The 17019-nt window shown below is 41.2% G+C and overlaps 1 protein-coding gene across 1 annotated transcript in view; it reads left to right on the top strand.

Annotated features, from left to right (window-relative positions):
- Positions 1-17019, top strand: part of LOC136872801 (uncharacterized) — an 89786-nt gene that overhangs the window by 32042 nt on the left and 40725 nt on the right. Inside the window, exon 2 of the mRNA XM_067146640.2 lies at positions 481-849. Coding sequence (XP_067002741.2) covers positions 481-849 — 369 coding nt within the window. The remainder of the gene's footprint in view (positions 1-480; positions 850-17019) is intronic.

The following is a 17019-nucleotide window of genomic DNA, read 5'->3' on the forward strand; positions in this document are numbered from 1 at the left end:
AATGATTTTTTTATTTTATTTTATTTTATTTTTTTTGCTAGTTGCTTTACGTCGCACCGACACAGATAGGTCTTACGGCGACGATGGGATAGGATAGGCCTAGGAATGGGAAGAAAGCGGCCGTGGCCTTAATTAAGATACAGCCCCAGCATTTGCCTGGTGTGAAAATAGGAAACCACGGAAAACCATCTTCAGGGCTGCCGACAGTGGGGTTCGAACCCACTACCTCCCGGATGCGAGCTCACAGCTGCGCTATCCTAACCGCACGGCCAACTCGCCCGGTAATGAAATATTTATTTGTATTCGCATGAGCAGTAATATCGTTCTTAGGGTTGGAATGAATAATGTTTTAGGATTTGTTATGAATTTTTTACAGCAAGCAACTTATTGACTGAAGGATGTCATAAATAATAGACATCACAATGGTGAACTTAGGTTCCTAGATGAAGGGTGTACATCTTCTTCTCTGTGGTCCTACAGATGACGACGCCGCGATGGACGAGGCCGGACACTGTTCCTTTTCCCTCGGTTTGGCGACGCTTCGAGGGCAAAAGGGCCCTCGAGGATGGAAAGGTGCCTAACTTCTGGGTGCAGGACGTGACGGATGACCTAGCAGAGGATGTGGTGGCCCACATGACGGAGTTCTTCCTGCGCGACGAGCCCTTGACTTCAAACGTTAAGGTCAGGGATGATCCGGTGTCCCTGAGAGAGATACAGAGCCTGTGGCGGGAGATGATCAAACAGCGGGTGGCTCTGGTAGCTCTCACGAATGGCGACAAGGGACCTGTAATCGCCGGGTGTAACGTCACAGGGGTGGTGTACAAGAGTGACAAGGGAAAAGATACACAAGTAAGTGAGCAATCTATAATAATAAAAGGAAATGTTTGTGCGTGCCGTGCGGCTCGTGAGTTATGAATTGATATCACACAGACGAGAAAGGGAATAAATAAATAAATAAATAAATAAATAAATAAATAAATAAATAAATAAATAAATAAATAAATAAATAAATTCGTACCTCATGAGAGGCCACTGAACATTTACGGTTTTGGGAGACACCAATGTACCGGAATTTTGTCATTTTACGCTCCAGTAAACTTACAGTCACGAGGCTGACGTATTTGAGCACCTTCAAATAGAACCGGTATAAGCCGGGTTCGAACCTGCCAACTGAGCTCAGAAGGCCAGCGCTTACTCAGCCTGACTTTACTGTTGTTATTATTATCCTCTGGATCGTTTAACTTTGCAGCAATGTTATGAATACACAGAAAACTAAATTGCAATGCACAGAATACAGTACATTGTATAGGCCTAGTAAATAGTCAGCGGAATACACTAAGTATATTGTCCGGCTCCTTGGCTAAATGGTTAGCGTGCTGGCCTTTGGTCACAGGGGTCCCGGGTTCGAATCCCGACAGGGTCGGGAATTTTAACCATAATTGGTTAATTTCGCTGACATGGGGGCTCATCACGACGCGCAGCTCGCCTACGGGAGTCGAATCAGGAAACCTGCATCTCGCGAGCCGAACTTGTCCTCGGACACTCCCGGCACTAAAAGCCGTACATTTCATTTTACTAAGTATATTGTATAGTAAATAATGATCACCGAATTAAAGCGCGCAACATCGTTCGAACTTGTTTTCATCCTTACGAAGAAACTAATACATAGAGATTTAATTGTTGGATTTACAAATATTACACTTGCTTTCGCAATTACTAACACACTGACTACAACAGGAAGTTTGCAGCCTTCGAACAGAATTCCAGGTCGAAAATATAGTACCGTTAGAAACCTCCGATTCGCCGTCCCCAACAGTGCCAGCAGTGAGCTCCGGACACACCGAGCTTGTGACCGAGGCTCCTGCAATGTGTGCCGTGTTCTCCCTCGTCCACATGCCCAGCGGCAAAGGTGCGGAAGAGTTTCCTCGGTTACAGGGCGGTTATGCCCAGTAGGGTTTGGCACTATGTCCCTGTTTAGGCACACTGTGCCGGTGCACAGTTGTGTTCCGCTGTTCCGTAACACGGAGCGTCATTTGTTCTGAACATTCTCAAGCGAGACCGAGACAGTGATTCGCTGTCCCGTCAGAAGCGCCACTATGCTCTGCCCTTCGCTCACTAGCTGACTGTGGATACCGGCAGTGTGCCGCCATGTGCTCGAGTGTTCTGTGTTACGTCGTATCCTCTTTGTTCTGTGAGTTCCGTTGCACCGGCAACTGGTCTTCGTACATGCGGATAACTTCATGCGTTCTGTTTTGTAGGAGTGTTTTCATTGAAGCCTAGTAATATATACCGTACGAAAGACGGTATACTTTGAATAATGTCGCACCGTAATCCTGTTTGCGACTTTTTCACTAGAATAAAACCGGACAGAGTGAAACGCAATTTATGTTCTTCTATTTTGTCTGCAAAGGGACATTCAACCGGCACAGTGACGAGACATTTAAAACTTAAACATCCCACAATTTTTATTTTCGTGTTCTGCTTTTATAGGCCTAAATTTATTTTTAATCTCCTGTTCTGCTTGTATATAGTGTTAATTTTTTATCTTCATGTTTTGCTTGTATGGGTTATTTTTTATTTTCGTGTTCCGCTTGTATATCGTGTACGTAAATAGAGTAATGACGAATGTTTCTTCAACTGTGCGAATATATTTTAATTGGTGAAAATAACATTGTGACATTTGTAAACACATCTCCTGCCAGTGTAATTGTGACAGGTGTATTTCAGAATGAATGAAAACATTCTTATCCTGAAAACAACATTTAGACATGATTTTTTAGGTGCCCATTTCAGAGTTCCGACTGCTTTTTAACGTACCGTGAAGTTTTATCCTGACCCTAATTACTCACAATATAGGCTGATAGATTCAACTGGTGAAAATATCCTTGGATAAGTTACTTATAAACACCTGTACTGCCACTGTAACCGTGTTATGTGTATTTAATATTGACCGAAAAATCTTTACCTAAAAGCAACCTTTAAACGATATAATTGGGCGCGAATTTCAGTGTTCCGACTGTTCCTTCACGTTCCGTGCAGCTTTACGCTGGCTGTAAGTACGCACAGCACGTCCTGTAGCAGTACATTCCTGCTGACGCGGACCCCATTTAGTGGCCCCTTACGACAGACAGAGGATGGCGTAGAGATATTGCACACCGCAACCAACGGACGTCTGTGCTACATGTCGCACAGCAGTTCTTAGAAAGTAGTCATAAGTAGCAAAAAGCATAAAACGTAACAAACCAGACAAAGAAGCAAAATTCAAAACTTATACCAGAATGACACTGAAGGTATGTCATGAAAAGACAGGGTATCTTTCTTTACGCGTGTGAATTCCTCAATGAACTGCTGTACGTATAACATGTCTTTCTGTAGTGAATGACTTTATTGTTAGTGCATGACGCCGCATTATCCATTCTTCTACATACGTAATTCTCGTTTTAACCAAGCAAATGCTCACCAAATTCACTGCGCTTATTTCATTATAACATCAATGCAACATTAAGCATGTTTGAAAATGTCGTGTTTATTCTTAAATACATCTTTAATTTGCAATAACGTATAATCTCATCAGTTCATTGAACTGATAAGGGCTAACTGTCAAGACCAAGAAGTGGCAGCCGCCATGACAGTTGTAGGCAAAAGTTAGTTCGCTGTGCTTCAACCAGGGGCGCTGTAACGAGTATGTTTAGCAGTCTATATATCTTTAATGTCGTTGCTCACGCGGCACGCAGCAATAATGCCATCTATCAGACATGACCGGCAGCAGAAAAGACAAAGCGCACCACAACAATCGATAGCCAATGTAATGTCATTGTTGATCAGTTTTATGAACATTTCGATATTGTAAGCCTTCACAGCGGTAGTGCTGGTGGTGGTGAGTATTGTTTTAACCCTCCGTTAAACGCGCGCTCTGTTGTAACACCACTACACGCGCGCGGACTAACAGTCCGCGATTGTTTGTAAGCTTCCATTCTTTTCATTTCAATTCTTTTTTCAAGAATTCCTTATTTCTCTCTTTTTTCAATCTGTCTTACATCGTAATTACTTTGATTTTATTTATATTGATAAATGTGTATACAATCTACATTTACAAGAACATTTCAGTCCTTTAGGATAAATTAGAAGTTATCAACTGCAAATCACAGGACTTGGCAAAACTAATAGTAAATTAACAATAATTGGTTATTAATTTACTCCTTGGAATAAAATTGTAATCGTTACATTCTATTAGTTGATGTATATCGCACGGAAGAAGTCACGACGTCGTGATGTTCTTGCCATGGAGTAAGTGCATTTCATTTCATCCACCTTATCAACGCCCGACTTCGTGTCATTATAGAAGGTAATCATTGAGGGTTTTGATCCATCTGAATCGTCATCAATAGAATGGTCTTCGTGGAAAGTAGATAGAACCAATACAACTTTGTCTTTCCTTGACTTGTATGACACAAGGGTATATATAGTCATTTGTGCATGTTACGATTTCTTGTAGCATTTCGTCGGTAAAGAACAATTGCAGAGCTTCAACTGGCGTCTCAGTATTCATGGCAACTCTTAAGTGTTTTATAATATTATGTTCAGGTTGCCTGACCTTTCTATTGCAGGGTAATGATTCCACTCGGCCCCGTCCTTTCCAACATATATTCAATGCTGTTCACTTTCAGTCACGTCCTCTTCGTACGTGGACTGTTTGCTCTCAGAATTATGATCACTATCGTTTACGACGTCCCGATCACTATCATCAGTTGCACTAACTTCATCGTCGTCCAATGACTGCTCGATTTGATCTATAACTCTCGGAATAAATCGCACCAACTCCTTGGAAAGAGGACACAAAATAATTATTCATAGCTCATTTTGTAACATCGTGTTTTTCCCACTGTAAATAATCACAAGTAGAAAATATATCGAAATGAGCCCACTGCTACACTTGTAGGTAATAAAAGTATATAATTTTATAATAAATAATAACGGAAGTGTGGACGACTTAACAAAAGAGTGAGTAAGACTAAGAACTCACCAATACACGCCTGCGGACTCAGACTCCGCAGGTCTGCAGTTGACAATATAAACTTCTGTAATCAACAGCTCGGCGATTACTCAGACATTCTTACGCCGTCACGGCCTTTGTATTGTTGCAGAAGGAAGCTACAAGAAGGCAGCTCGTTCTGCCTTGCATTTTCGGCCTTTGATACCAAAGAATAATAAAGTGCGGACTCTCACTCCGCGGCGCGTGTAACGGAGGGTTAAGAGGAAGTATATCTAGACAACCATCGTCTATATAACACCAATCAGAGAGGGAAATGGAAAGGATCCGACACTTCGAAAATGAAGATATCGCCCAAAGAAAGACAATCGCCACGAAGGGCTTAAAATTGAAAAACTCCCTAGGATTCGCAAATGTAATAGCGTCGGGGTCGAAAAAGAACAAGAATTGACCAAGGGAGGTCGGATAGAATAGGTGAAAGTGAGCAGCCTAGTACAAGTACATGGAAGCAATGTCAGGGCTCAGCTAAGGTTCCCGCCAGAGATCACCACCATCGCCAGTAAATACGATTGATAACCATTTCTATGTTCGGTGGCAATTCGGACTAAGCAACAAAAATCTAAGTTCATCTGAGTATAAAATGTTAGGCCTTCCCCTAAACTAGCATTTCACCCATTTATAATCTAGACTGTAGTGTCTTATTCCCGACTTTACCTACCGATTTTCATTAAATTCTGTCGAGCCACGGCCATCTTGATATATAGAGGCCTGCTACCAACAGTTGTGACGTCACACTCCGTCGTCGCGTGTAATTCCTATGTTGCTGATACGATACTTTTTATCATAATTTGACAAAAAAATGCAATAATAAGCCTATGAACACAAAACACCGAAGAAACACTATCAAAAATATACTGTAATATTCCTAACTCCTTTACTGAATTTACAAAGATATTAAACTGCATTAAATTGAAAAATATGAAAATTCTGCATTTAACATGAAAATTATGAAAATTAACATTCATTAAATAAAATACACAATCGTCGAACCATGGACTCACACTTACTTCTTACCTGCTTACTTACACATACGTTATTTGAAGGGTGCCAGCTACCACTCAGTGCAGCAATAATAGAATGAGAATCTTGACTATCTCTAGGGTGTGGGGTAATAAGCTTACTTTTGACAACATACCATATAAGTTCTGGGAAAAGGAGATTGGCGTTCGGTTTCCCCATTAATTTTGAGGTTAAGATATTTTACTGTCATTGAAATAATACTATAAATTAATTTGATAGAACAAAATATATTCTTTAAATAATATATAAAAATAGTGAGTCTTGTTGCGATAAAACAGATGGGAATATGAAATTATGACATTGCAACTGAAAGAAACTAGGAATGAATTTGAATTCTTCTTGACCGGACATTTAACAATTTATACAAAGTATATCCCTCACTGTTTTACTTGACTGTACCTTCCACACTTTGACTGTAATTACGACGTATTCCTTAAATCTGTTGTTTACTGTAGATGTGTCACGCCTAATTTGGTGATGTATCCATATGACTGCTGCTTCTCCATTTCTTGGTAAATCTGTCCTGTATCCCTTCATGGTAAGTCTTTGCGTCCGTATCTTCAACTAAGTGACCGACCAACTTTGGCCTCACTCTCTCAATGACCAAAGACTAAATGCTCACTGAGTCTTCTCCATCTCGTTCCCACTCGCTGACTCTCATTGACTGACCGACTTAGGGCCTCTGCTTCCAATTGAATAATGAGTGTTCACTTATCCATTTTGGCTTCTTTACTGTACTGCTTCCGTTTAACTAATGACTGACGCTACAGTATGCAGCCACCTTTTATAGACGTTAGTTGACGCACCTACGCAATCTCCAGAAATGACAGTGATCTACTCCCACCCGCCTCAAACTGTTGCATGTAATGGTGAAATCCTCTGGGGCGGCCTGAGTATCTGAGCTCAGTGCTAAATACGCACGACGACGTAGCCATGACGTGGCGATGACTTGACAGAAATCCCAGCAGTATTGCACAATGTAACGATGTCACATCCAACATCTGATATATAATAATTCTCACTGTACATGTTTTTAACGTTAATCTACAAACACATATATATGCATACAGTTAACTACAATCATGCAAGCGACAAACATTGCGTAATCGAATTGAATAAGAATGATAATACAATAATAGTAACTCACAGATAAAATAATAATACTGACATAATAATAATAATAATAATAATAATAATAATAATAATAATAATAATAATAATAATAATTGTTACGGAGATATCCGTGGTAGTTAGAGGTGAAAGAAGGTGCGGGATGGAATAGGTCTCAACTACAAAATTAAAGCTAATTTAAAACTTTAACAAAGGTTACATTTTCTTTCCAAAATCAACAAATAACAGAGTATAACAGGTACCAAGTAGCAGATCAACGAATTAACAAATTACAGTTCGTTACAAGATTTGGGCTTCGAGCCCCAAGATTAATTTCTGAGCTCTCAGCTCACAACCCCAATTGCTAAAGGGCAGAAAACCCCTAAGTACAAGGAGCACTTGCTCCTAATTACAATGTTAAGGAAAAGAGCAGACCCGCTCTCAATTTTACAAGCCTATCAAAGGCTACAACAAACTTCACTTCTATCTGCCCTTAAGGCACACAAGGAAACAGGGATAATTAATACCCAACCTACGGGGCCTTCGCATGAAGAAAACAAAACATCAGGTTAAGTCACTGGCCCAAAGTACAGAAGGGATTGGAGGCGTGACTTGCACTCCTAAAAATACAATATAAAAACCTAAGTGGCTCGAGGCCGATATACAGGGGCTAGTCCCAAGCTAAGGAGGTGACTCGTCTGAAAGATTTAAACACTTTAAGGAAGAGTAGAAATGGTTAGAAAAGCGTAGTCACCTCAACTTCAAAATGAAGGGGAGTTCGAGAGGGTGAAGCACTCTCTATCCCCGAATTACAGTTCAAGAAATAGTAGTTTTTACATAGACAGAAAAAGGGATTTACATTTTAAAAGATGGCTTACATATTAAAGGATTCGAACCTTCTCCGAGAGTTAAACTGCTGAGCTAGCAAGAAATAAAGATGTTAACAGGCCATTACCTTGTTGGAGATCTGTTGCCCGAAGAAAGAGGCGCGTCCCGCCCCCTGCTACATATCCACACACTAAGAAAGATGTTACTGAAGTGGCTCTGAGACAAGAAAATCAGCAGTTTTTATACCCTCGTGGAAAGTTCGAGGCCTTTCATGAATGATAACAACCCGCCCACAAACTTTTATTGGATAACAGCAAAAACTAATACACAAGACGAGGAAGAAACACCTTATTGGTGGAAAATTAATTACATAAATTCCTGATTGGTTACATTCAAAACAGGCGGAAAGAAAGGATTTATATTGCCAACCCACAAACCACAGAACAAAATTTAGTAAAGACAAAACTTAGGAATACAATATTTCTTCAAGAAAGTTCATTCCATTGCACCAGAGTGTATTACCATAGTTTTGGGTAGAGACATCTTTTAGAGATTGTCCACACTTCTTAATCGTTGAAAAACAAAGGCAAATAAAAACACTCAGTGACATCTTCTGAATAACTGTGGAATTAGTTCAGTAGTTAAAGTTCCAAGTTTCTCCAGTAGAGAAGTTTCAATTGGCGCAATATTGGAATTAGCGGCGTGGAGGTGTACCGCCCGGTACAATAATAATAACACAGATAAAATAATAAAATAATAAAAATACAGATATCATCTTGTTACGGGATTTGAACCGTTACAATACATACGAATACACAAATATATGCACTCAAGGTAATATATTACATATTGAAAAATTTTCGACTGAAGGCTACTCACCTGGACTGTACGATGACGGTGAATAGGCGAATGGTTTTCTCTCAAAACAATGCAATTCTTTTATGCTTGTCTGAGCACATGATTTATAGGAAGGGGAGTTAGGGATTGGAATAACTTACCAAGGAGATGTTCAATAAATTTCCAATTTCTTTGAAATCATTTAGGAAAAGGCTAGGAAAGCAACAGATAGGGAATCTGCCACCTGGGCGACTGCCCTAAATGCAGATCAGTATTGATTGATATTGATATTGATTGTGTTGTATGTCCGGCGCTCCCGTCTCGCTCCACCAGCCAGCTGTATGCGCGCCTGTGTATCATTCTGCTAGCTTCGACGCGCAGCCCTCAGTGCGCGTGCCTGACCATCGAGTGTACTATAAATAGGAGCTCCCTGCCTGCTCACCGGCCCACTTGCCCTGGTGTCCAGCTCCAGAATACACCCTACGTCGAGCACGGAGGCTACTCCTCTTGAAAATGTGCTTCGACCAGGTGGACTGAATTTCTGGCAGTACGAGGTTTCACCTCTGGTCACCGCTCCCTTACCTGTTTCCGCTGCCTATGTTCCGTAATTCTTTTACAAGCCATTTTCATTCCCTAAATTATGCAAGCTCCCTTAGTTTCGCTAGGTGGAATTTCTTCAATCAATTGAACTTGCTTTTTAGGAATTCAGGCACTTCAACAAACAAGGACTCTCAAAGACATTTATGTTAGTGTGCCAGATAGTTCTCGACTATCAACGTGTCAATTCACAAAGACTATCTTTTCAAGATAGAGGTGTATATAAAGACTGTAAACCTGTACATATTGTATAAAGACAAACTTTTCTCAAGATTCAATATTACTTTTTGCTTCAAAATAAATTTCTGTTATTTGTGTAAATATCATAAAGTGAAGCAATAAAAGTTGTGTTTGTAAATTTCAACCTTGGTTACAACACAACTCTATGGCGACGAGGTAAAAACGCAACAACCTACAATTCTTCGACCCCAGTTGCCAACTCTATAGCGACGAGGTAAAAAGCAACAAACTACACGTCATCAGCCCCAATCGCCAACTCTATAGCAACGAGGTAAACACGACACTACAATTCAACAGGCCCAGTTGTCAACTCTACGGCGACGTGTTAAACAACAACGACACTCCAACCAGTTCTGACACACAGCCTACCATACTCTTTCTTGCACGCATCTCGCAATGGCTACTGCGGAACAACTCGCTACGGTCTTCCAAGCCTTACAGCAGCAACAACAACAGTTTATGCAACAACAACAGGCAGCATTACTTCAGGCTATTCAAGCTATTTCTGTCTCTACACAGCCATCAGCTATTCCTCCGTTCTCTGCTTTTGATCCAGCTAAGGAAGAATGGTCAGTTTATTTAGCCCGTTTACAACAGCATTTCATCTGCCATTCTGTCACAGATGATCAACGCCGCCGCGCACTATTTCTTAGTTCGGTTGGCAATGCTACGTGTGAATTACTACATAAATTAAGTCCGGAAGAACACTTATCTGAGGTACCTTTCACGCAGCTCTTGGCCCGTCTCACGGAACACTATGCCAAAGCTCCTCACATAGTGGCTGCTCGCTATAAATTTTTTCAGTGCAGAAAGCAACCCCATCAGACACATACTGAATGGATAACTGAATTGCGTGGTCTAGCTAAACCCTGCCAGTTCATCTGCTCCAAGGACGGTTGTGGTTCATCCTACACTGATTCTCTCATTCGGGACATGATAATTTTACATACTCCTGAAGACAAAATACGTTTTGACGCTGTCAAGCAGAGTAACCCTTCTTTAGAAGACGTCCAGCGTATTGCTACGATTTATGAGCTTACTACCAAGACTGCCGCAGCCATAGCTTCTCCACACGAAGTTCACCAAGTCTCGCCTCAGGCCCGCAAGTCCTCTGCTACAGTGAACCGTACGGATAAGGCGCTCTCCACCAAGCATTCTCGCCAGGTTCCCTCTCGTAATGCTACACGGAAGCCCAATTCTAAAAGCACCTCGAAACTCCTGCCTTCCTGCCGAGGTTGTTTCAAGTATCATGAACGTCGTGACTGTCGTTTTTTCAAAGCTACTTGTGAACGATGTACTAAACTTGGACACATTAAGACTGTCTGTCAAAGTTCGCTCCGCCCTGCTAAGACTACTGCAGCACGCCGGAAACATATACAGCCCCGCCAAGACATGGAAGTTGATCAGATCAATCTTATTCTTCCCACAAAGGATTCTCACAAAATCATCATTCCTCTCTCATTCTCTGATCGATCTGTCGATTTTCAATTAGACACTGGATCACCTGTCTCTATTATTAACCTGACTACCTACCACGACTTAGGTTCACCTTCATGCTCTCCAGCTGACATCCAGCTCGTGACATTTAACAAGAAGAAAATTGACATCAAAGGTCAAATCAAGCTTCAGGCTAGTTATAAAGGAATTCAGAAGGCCATTCCTCTTCTCGTAGTTAACAACTACACTGCATCAAACATTATGGGCATGGATCTATTTAACTTATTTGGTTTCCAGATACATGACAACATTAACGTCGTATCTACATTGCATCCTACTGCTGACGTTACCGCTCTCCTAGCGCAGTTTCCTGAAGTCTTCGACTCTCAGCTCGGAACAGCCAAAGACTATACAGCTCACATACAGCTGAAATCTGGAGCTAAGCCTCGCTTCCTCAAATCACGTCCAGTACCCCTAGCACTTCAAGACCAGGTCACGAAAGAATTAGAACGATGGATACAAACTGGAATTGTTGTACCAGTTACTTCTAGTCAATGGGCTACTCCACTCGTGGTAATCAAGAAACCTGATGGTAATGTTCGACTTTGTGGCGATTTTCGATCTACAGTCAACGCACAACTCGACACCGATATCTTTCCTATTCCACGTCCAGAAGACTTATTCCGTCGTCTCTCTGGTGGACAATTCTTCTCTCGAGTTGATCTTAAAGAAGCATATCTCCAGCTACTTTTAGACGAAGAATCTAAGAAATTTCTCACACTCAACACTCCTCTCGGACTGCTCCAGCTCCAGCGGCTCCCATTCGGTGTTTCATCCTCAGCGGCTATTTTTCAGCGCTATTTGGCTCAACTCACCGCCTCCATTCCCGGTTGTGCTAACTACCTGGATGATATTATTGTTACTGGAAAAGATCATCAGGAACATCTAACCAATCTACGCCTCCTTCTCCAGAAATTGAACGACAATGGCCTACGAGCGAATCTCGCTAAATGTACCTTCTTTCAGCCTCAAGTTCACTACCTAGGACATATACTTGATAAGAATGGAATTCGTCCTAGTACACAGAATGTCTCAGCGATAGTAAACATGCCAGCACCTCAGAACCTCAAGCAGCTTCAGTCCTTCATAGGCAAAGCGAACTATTATAATAAGTTCATTCCACGCTTCGCTACAGTAGCAGCTCCATTAAACGCTCTACGTAAAAAAGGTGTTAAGTTTCAGTGGACTCCGCAATGCCAACAGGCATGGAAAACAATCAACAACGCCTTAATTCAAGCTATACAACTCACTCATTTTCAGCCTGACAAAATCATCACGCTAGCTACTGACGCTTCAGACTACGGTGTCGGTGCCGTTCTCTCCCAGAAGGATCGTCATGGACAAGAACGCCCCATCGCCTTCGCTTCGAAAACACTTAATGACCATCAACGTCGATACTCACAGATAGAGAAAGAAGCTTTAGCCATCATCTTTGGTATTCGCCGTTTCAATGAATATCTCTATGGCAACCATTTCCTGATCATTACCGATCATAAGCCTCTTGTACACTTATTCCATCCTGGTAATAAGATCCCAGAGAATTCCCTCAGAAAGCTTCAAAGATGGTCCATGTTCCTTTCTGATTATTCCTATCAGATTGTATATCGAGCCACATCCCAGCATTGTAATGCTGATGCCCTCTCCCGCTTACCCGTTGGTCCTGATACTGCCTTCGATTCTCAAGAATCTGAATGTCTTCAGTTGGACATCGAACTTGAAGATACTGTATCCAGTTTTCCTATTGATGCTACCTGCATAGCTAAAGCTACGGATAAGGACAGTACACTTGCTACTGTACGTACTTACATCCGCAACGGTTGGCCTCTTCAGAGCACACTTCCTGCCCACCTGGCACCTTATCATCGTATGCAGCATCGTCTCACGACTCGTGCCGGAGTTGTATTACTAGAAGCAGGCACCATCTTCCGAGTGGTTATCCCACTTAGCCTACAGAAACAAATTCTCGGATTATTACACCAAAGCCATTGGGGTATCTCCAGAACAAAGCAACTCGCCCGTCAACACTGCTACTGGCCCGGTATTGATGCCGCCATCGAAAAGCTAATACGTCATTGTGAGCAATGTCAAACGAATCAGAACGCCCCGTCTTCTGATCTTGCTTCATGGCCTCCTGCTACTACTCCATGGGAACGAGTTCACATCGATTTCGCAGGTCCTTTCCTCAATTCCATGTGGTTAATAGTCATCGATTCACTGTCAAACTTTCCATATGTAGTGGATATGCATTCGACTACTACTACCGAAGCTACCATTCGTGCTCTCCAGAAAATATTTACTACAGAAGGTTTACCGCAAGTACTCATTTCAGACAACGGACCTCAATTTACAGCTACTGCTTTTCAGAACTTTTGTACACATAATGGCATTCGTCATATCCTAGCACCACCTTTTCACCCTCAATCTAATGGTGAAGCTGAACGCTTCGTACAAACATTTAAAAGAAGTATGAAGAAAGCTGTCTCTTCAGGTTTAACTAAAGACCAAGCCTTGCTCCAACTCTTAAACAACTACAGAACTCTACCCGGCGCTGATAATATCACTCCTGCACAGAAGCTCCATGGACGACCTCACAGAACTTTACTTTCTCTGTTACAGCCTCTTCCGGCCCAGCATAAGACATCACCAACGAAGTTCTCCCTCAACGACAAGGTCTACACCAGGACATTCAAATCCAACCCACTCTGGATACCTGGAGTCATCTGCAGATCTTTGGGTCATCGTCTATACGAGATACAGACTACGGAGAAACGTATCTGCCGCCATCAAGATCAGATACGTCTGCGCTACCGCCCCTGTCCAGCTATTGCTGCTATTGCTAAACCAGATAAATCTATTGCTGAACGCGCTTTAGATCATTTAATAACAATGGGTTCCTTTCAGGACGAGACAGCGCCACTCCGCCCAGTTCCAGCCCCGGACAATACAACAGAGAAATCAGCAGCTCCGCCCCAGCATCGCAGCCGCCGCCAGCGCCGCCGCCGTTTCACGCCGTACCGGCGTATTTAGGAGGGGAGGGTGTTGTATGTCCGGCGCTCCCGTCTCGCTCCACCAGCCAGCTGTATGCGCGCCTGTGTATCATTCTGCTAGCTTCGACGCGCAGCCCTCAGTGCGCGTGCCTGACCATCGAGTGTACTATAAATAGGAGCTCCCTGCCTGCTCACCGGCCCACTTGCCCTGGTGTCCAGCTCCAGAATACACCCTACGTCGAGCACGGAGGCTACTCCTCTTGAAAATGTGCTTCGACCAGGTGGACTGAATTTCTGGCAGTACGAGGTTTCACCTCTGGTCACCGCTCCCTTACCTGTTTCCGCTGCCTATGTTCCGTAATTCTTTTACAAGCCATTTTCATTCCCTAAATTATGCAAGCTCCCTTAGTTTCGCTAGGTGGAATTTCTTCAATCAATTGAACTTGCTTTTTAGGAATTCAGGCACTTCAACAAACAAGGACTCTCAAAGACATTTATGTTAGTGTGCCAGATAGTTCTCGACTATCAACGTGTCAATTCACAAAGACTATCTTTTCAAGATAGAGGTGTATATAAAGACTGTAAACCTGTACATATTGTATAAAGACAAACTTTTCTCAAGATTCAATATTACTTTTTGCTTCAAAATAAATTTCTGTTATTTGTGTAAATATCATAAAGTGAAGCAATAAAAGTTGTGTTTGTAAATTTCAACCTTGGTTACAACAGATTGATATATGATTAAGTTAAAAAACGTATATTCCAAAATATGACAGATCTTGGTCACAATACTCATTAACTCAGCAGCATACACTCACACCTGTCACGGGTTTTTCAACTTTCATTATCAAAACATTGAAAACATTGAAAGAAACATCCCTAGAATTTCCACTGTCTAAAAATATATCTTTGAATCAGATATCAAGGTATGAGTTAATGTGTAGCTTCCCACAATTTAAAAAGTAGTATGATGGTCACTAGGCAAACTGTTGCTGTTTCTAAAATGCCATTATATTACACTTATTTGAGCACATACTGTTATTAATTAATTATTTATGAATGACAGGAAAATATTTGCTATGATATGATAGATCTTGCTTGGACACAACGCTCATTAACTTTGCAGTTCACACCCACAATTGTCACAGAAATGACCAGGTTTTTCAACTTTCATTATAAAAACATTGAAAGAAACATCTCTACAATTACTACTGAATGAGGTATCAAGGTCTGAAATAAAGTGTAGCCCTCCACAACAATTTGAAAAACAATCTGTAGGCTGTTTCAACCCCTCTCTGCACAGCTTTAGCAAGTATGAATTTAGTTTGAAGCTTGTAAAACAAAACATTTTTGACATCAATTTTGGTAGAAAATTCAAGTACATTTAGGGTTGTTAACTTACCCAACAAGTCCTCATAATTGATATCGTGTCTCCTTCTTCTGGCGATTTTCGTTTGGCAGGTATTGGTTGAGACATATATGACGGCTGCCCAGGAAGTATAGTTGGCACAGCATCGTTAGTTAGTTTTGGCTTTACCCTAGGCACAGTTAAAACGGAACCATCTGGTCGTTTTGCAGTATCAACTCGAATTATGTGATTTTCGGAAAAATGTTTAATACAGACACAGGCACATTTACTGAGTTCAAAATTAGATTGGTGTATAGCATAAATCTATTTTGCTCGCTTCTCCTTATAGCTAGGAAACGCAAATGTTGAGATAGCCACCTCCTTATTTGAACGGTAATTGGATGTAGGCCTACATCCACGCACTATACACGTTTTGCAAAGAGGATCATACCCCTTGTACACTACACTAACACATTACAGTAATAATCATAAATGAATGATAAACTTTAGAGTAGGCTACTTTAGACAATTCATAACAGCTCAGTAGGTACACTTAACCTATCACATAACCTAGCAATACTTCCTAACATCAGGCTGCTCAAATTAGAATTATATAGTATTTAACAAATACTATTGCTGAAAATACATCCTTTACTGATGCGTTTTCATACTGTTATGACTTTTTATCACGAACGAACACCTCTAATAACGTTGAAATAACAACAACGTGCTACGAAACCACCATGTAAACAAGACTCGTGCCTACATATCGCTGCACTAAAAAACTGACGTCATCACTATGGAACTGTCATGTGTAGCAGGCCGGAACTTCGAGTTGGCCGTGGTCGAGCCATTCTCTCGTAGCTCGGCGTTGATATGGACTACGCAACAAAAGTGTAAATCATGAATATCTTGGATATCATAGCCGGTATGGCAAAACTGTAAAAGCCATAACTAATCGGGAATTGCTTTTCTCTATAACCTTGGTTATATAGTATTTACCGACAGAACCACTAACAACATAGATATTTGAGAATTATATAATAGATTTCCTCTAAACAACCATTTCACCCGGAGTAGTTAAAATTATTTATAGCCTAGTATGTAGCGCCTTACTCATTAATTTCTGTTCACCCATTTTCTCGTAGTGCGTGAACATACATACATACATACATACATAGAGGTGACGTAAAATTAAAAACTGCTTTTGCTTCTTACTGTGGACATGATCGGTACATAAAGACAATTCGTTTTAAATTCTGAACAATGTACACACAAAACTCGTATAGTCTATATACAGACATCGCACATTTTTAAAGGTTTTAGAGAAGTTAAGAATATTTTCTAGAAGATTTTTTTATATTTCTTATGATTAACCGTTTCGGGATTAGCGCGGAGAAGGGGGAGCGCCCACCAGTTTATAGGACAACGCAGTTAAAGATTTTTAAGTATGTTATTATTAATATATTTAAAAGTTGTTTATTTAAAAAGAATATTACCGTACT

The sequence above is a fragment of the Anabrus simplex genome, chromosome 4 (assembly GCF_040414725.1).
Source record: "Anabrus simplex isolate iqAnaSimp1 chromosome 4, ASM4041472v1, whole genome shotgun sequence".
Taxonomy (NCBI): domain Eukaryota; kingdom Metazoa; phylum Arthropoda; class Insecta; order Orthoptera; family Tettigoniidae; genus Anabrus; species Anabrus simplex.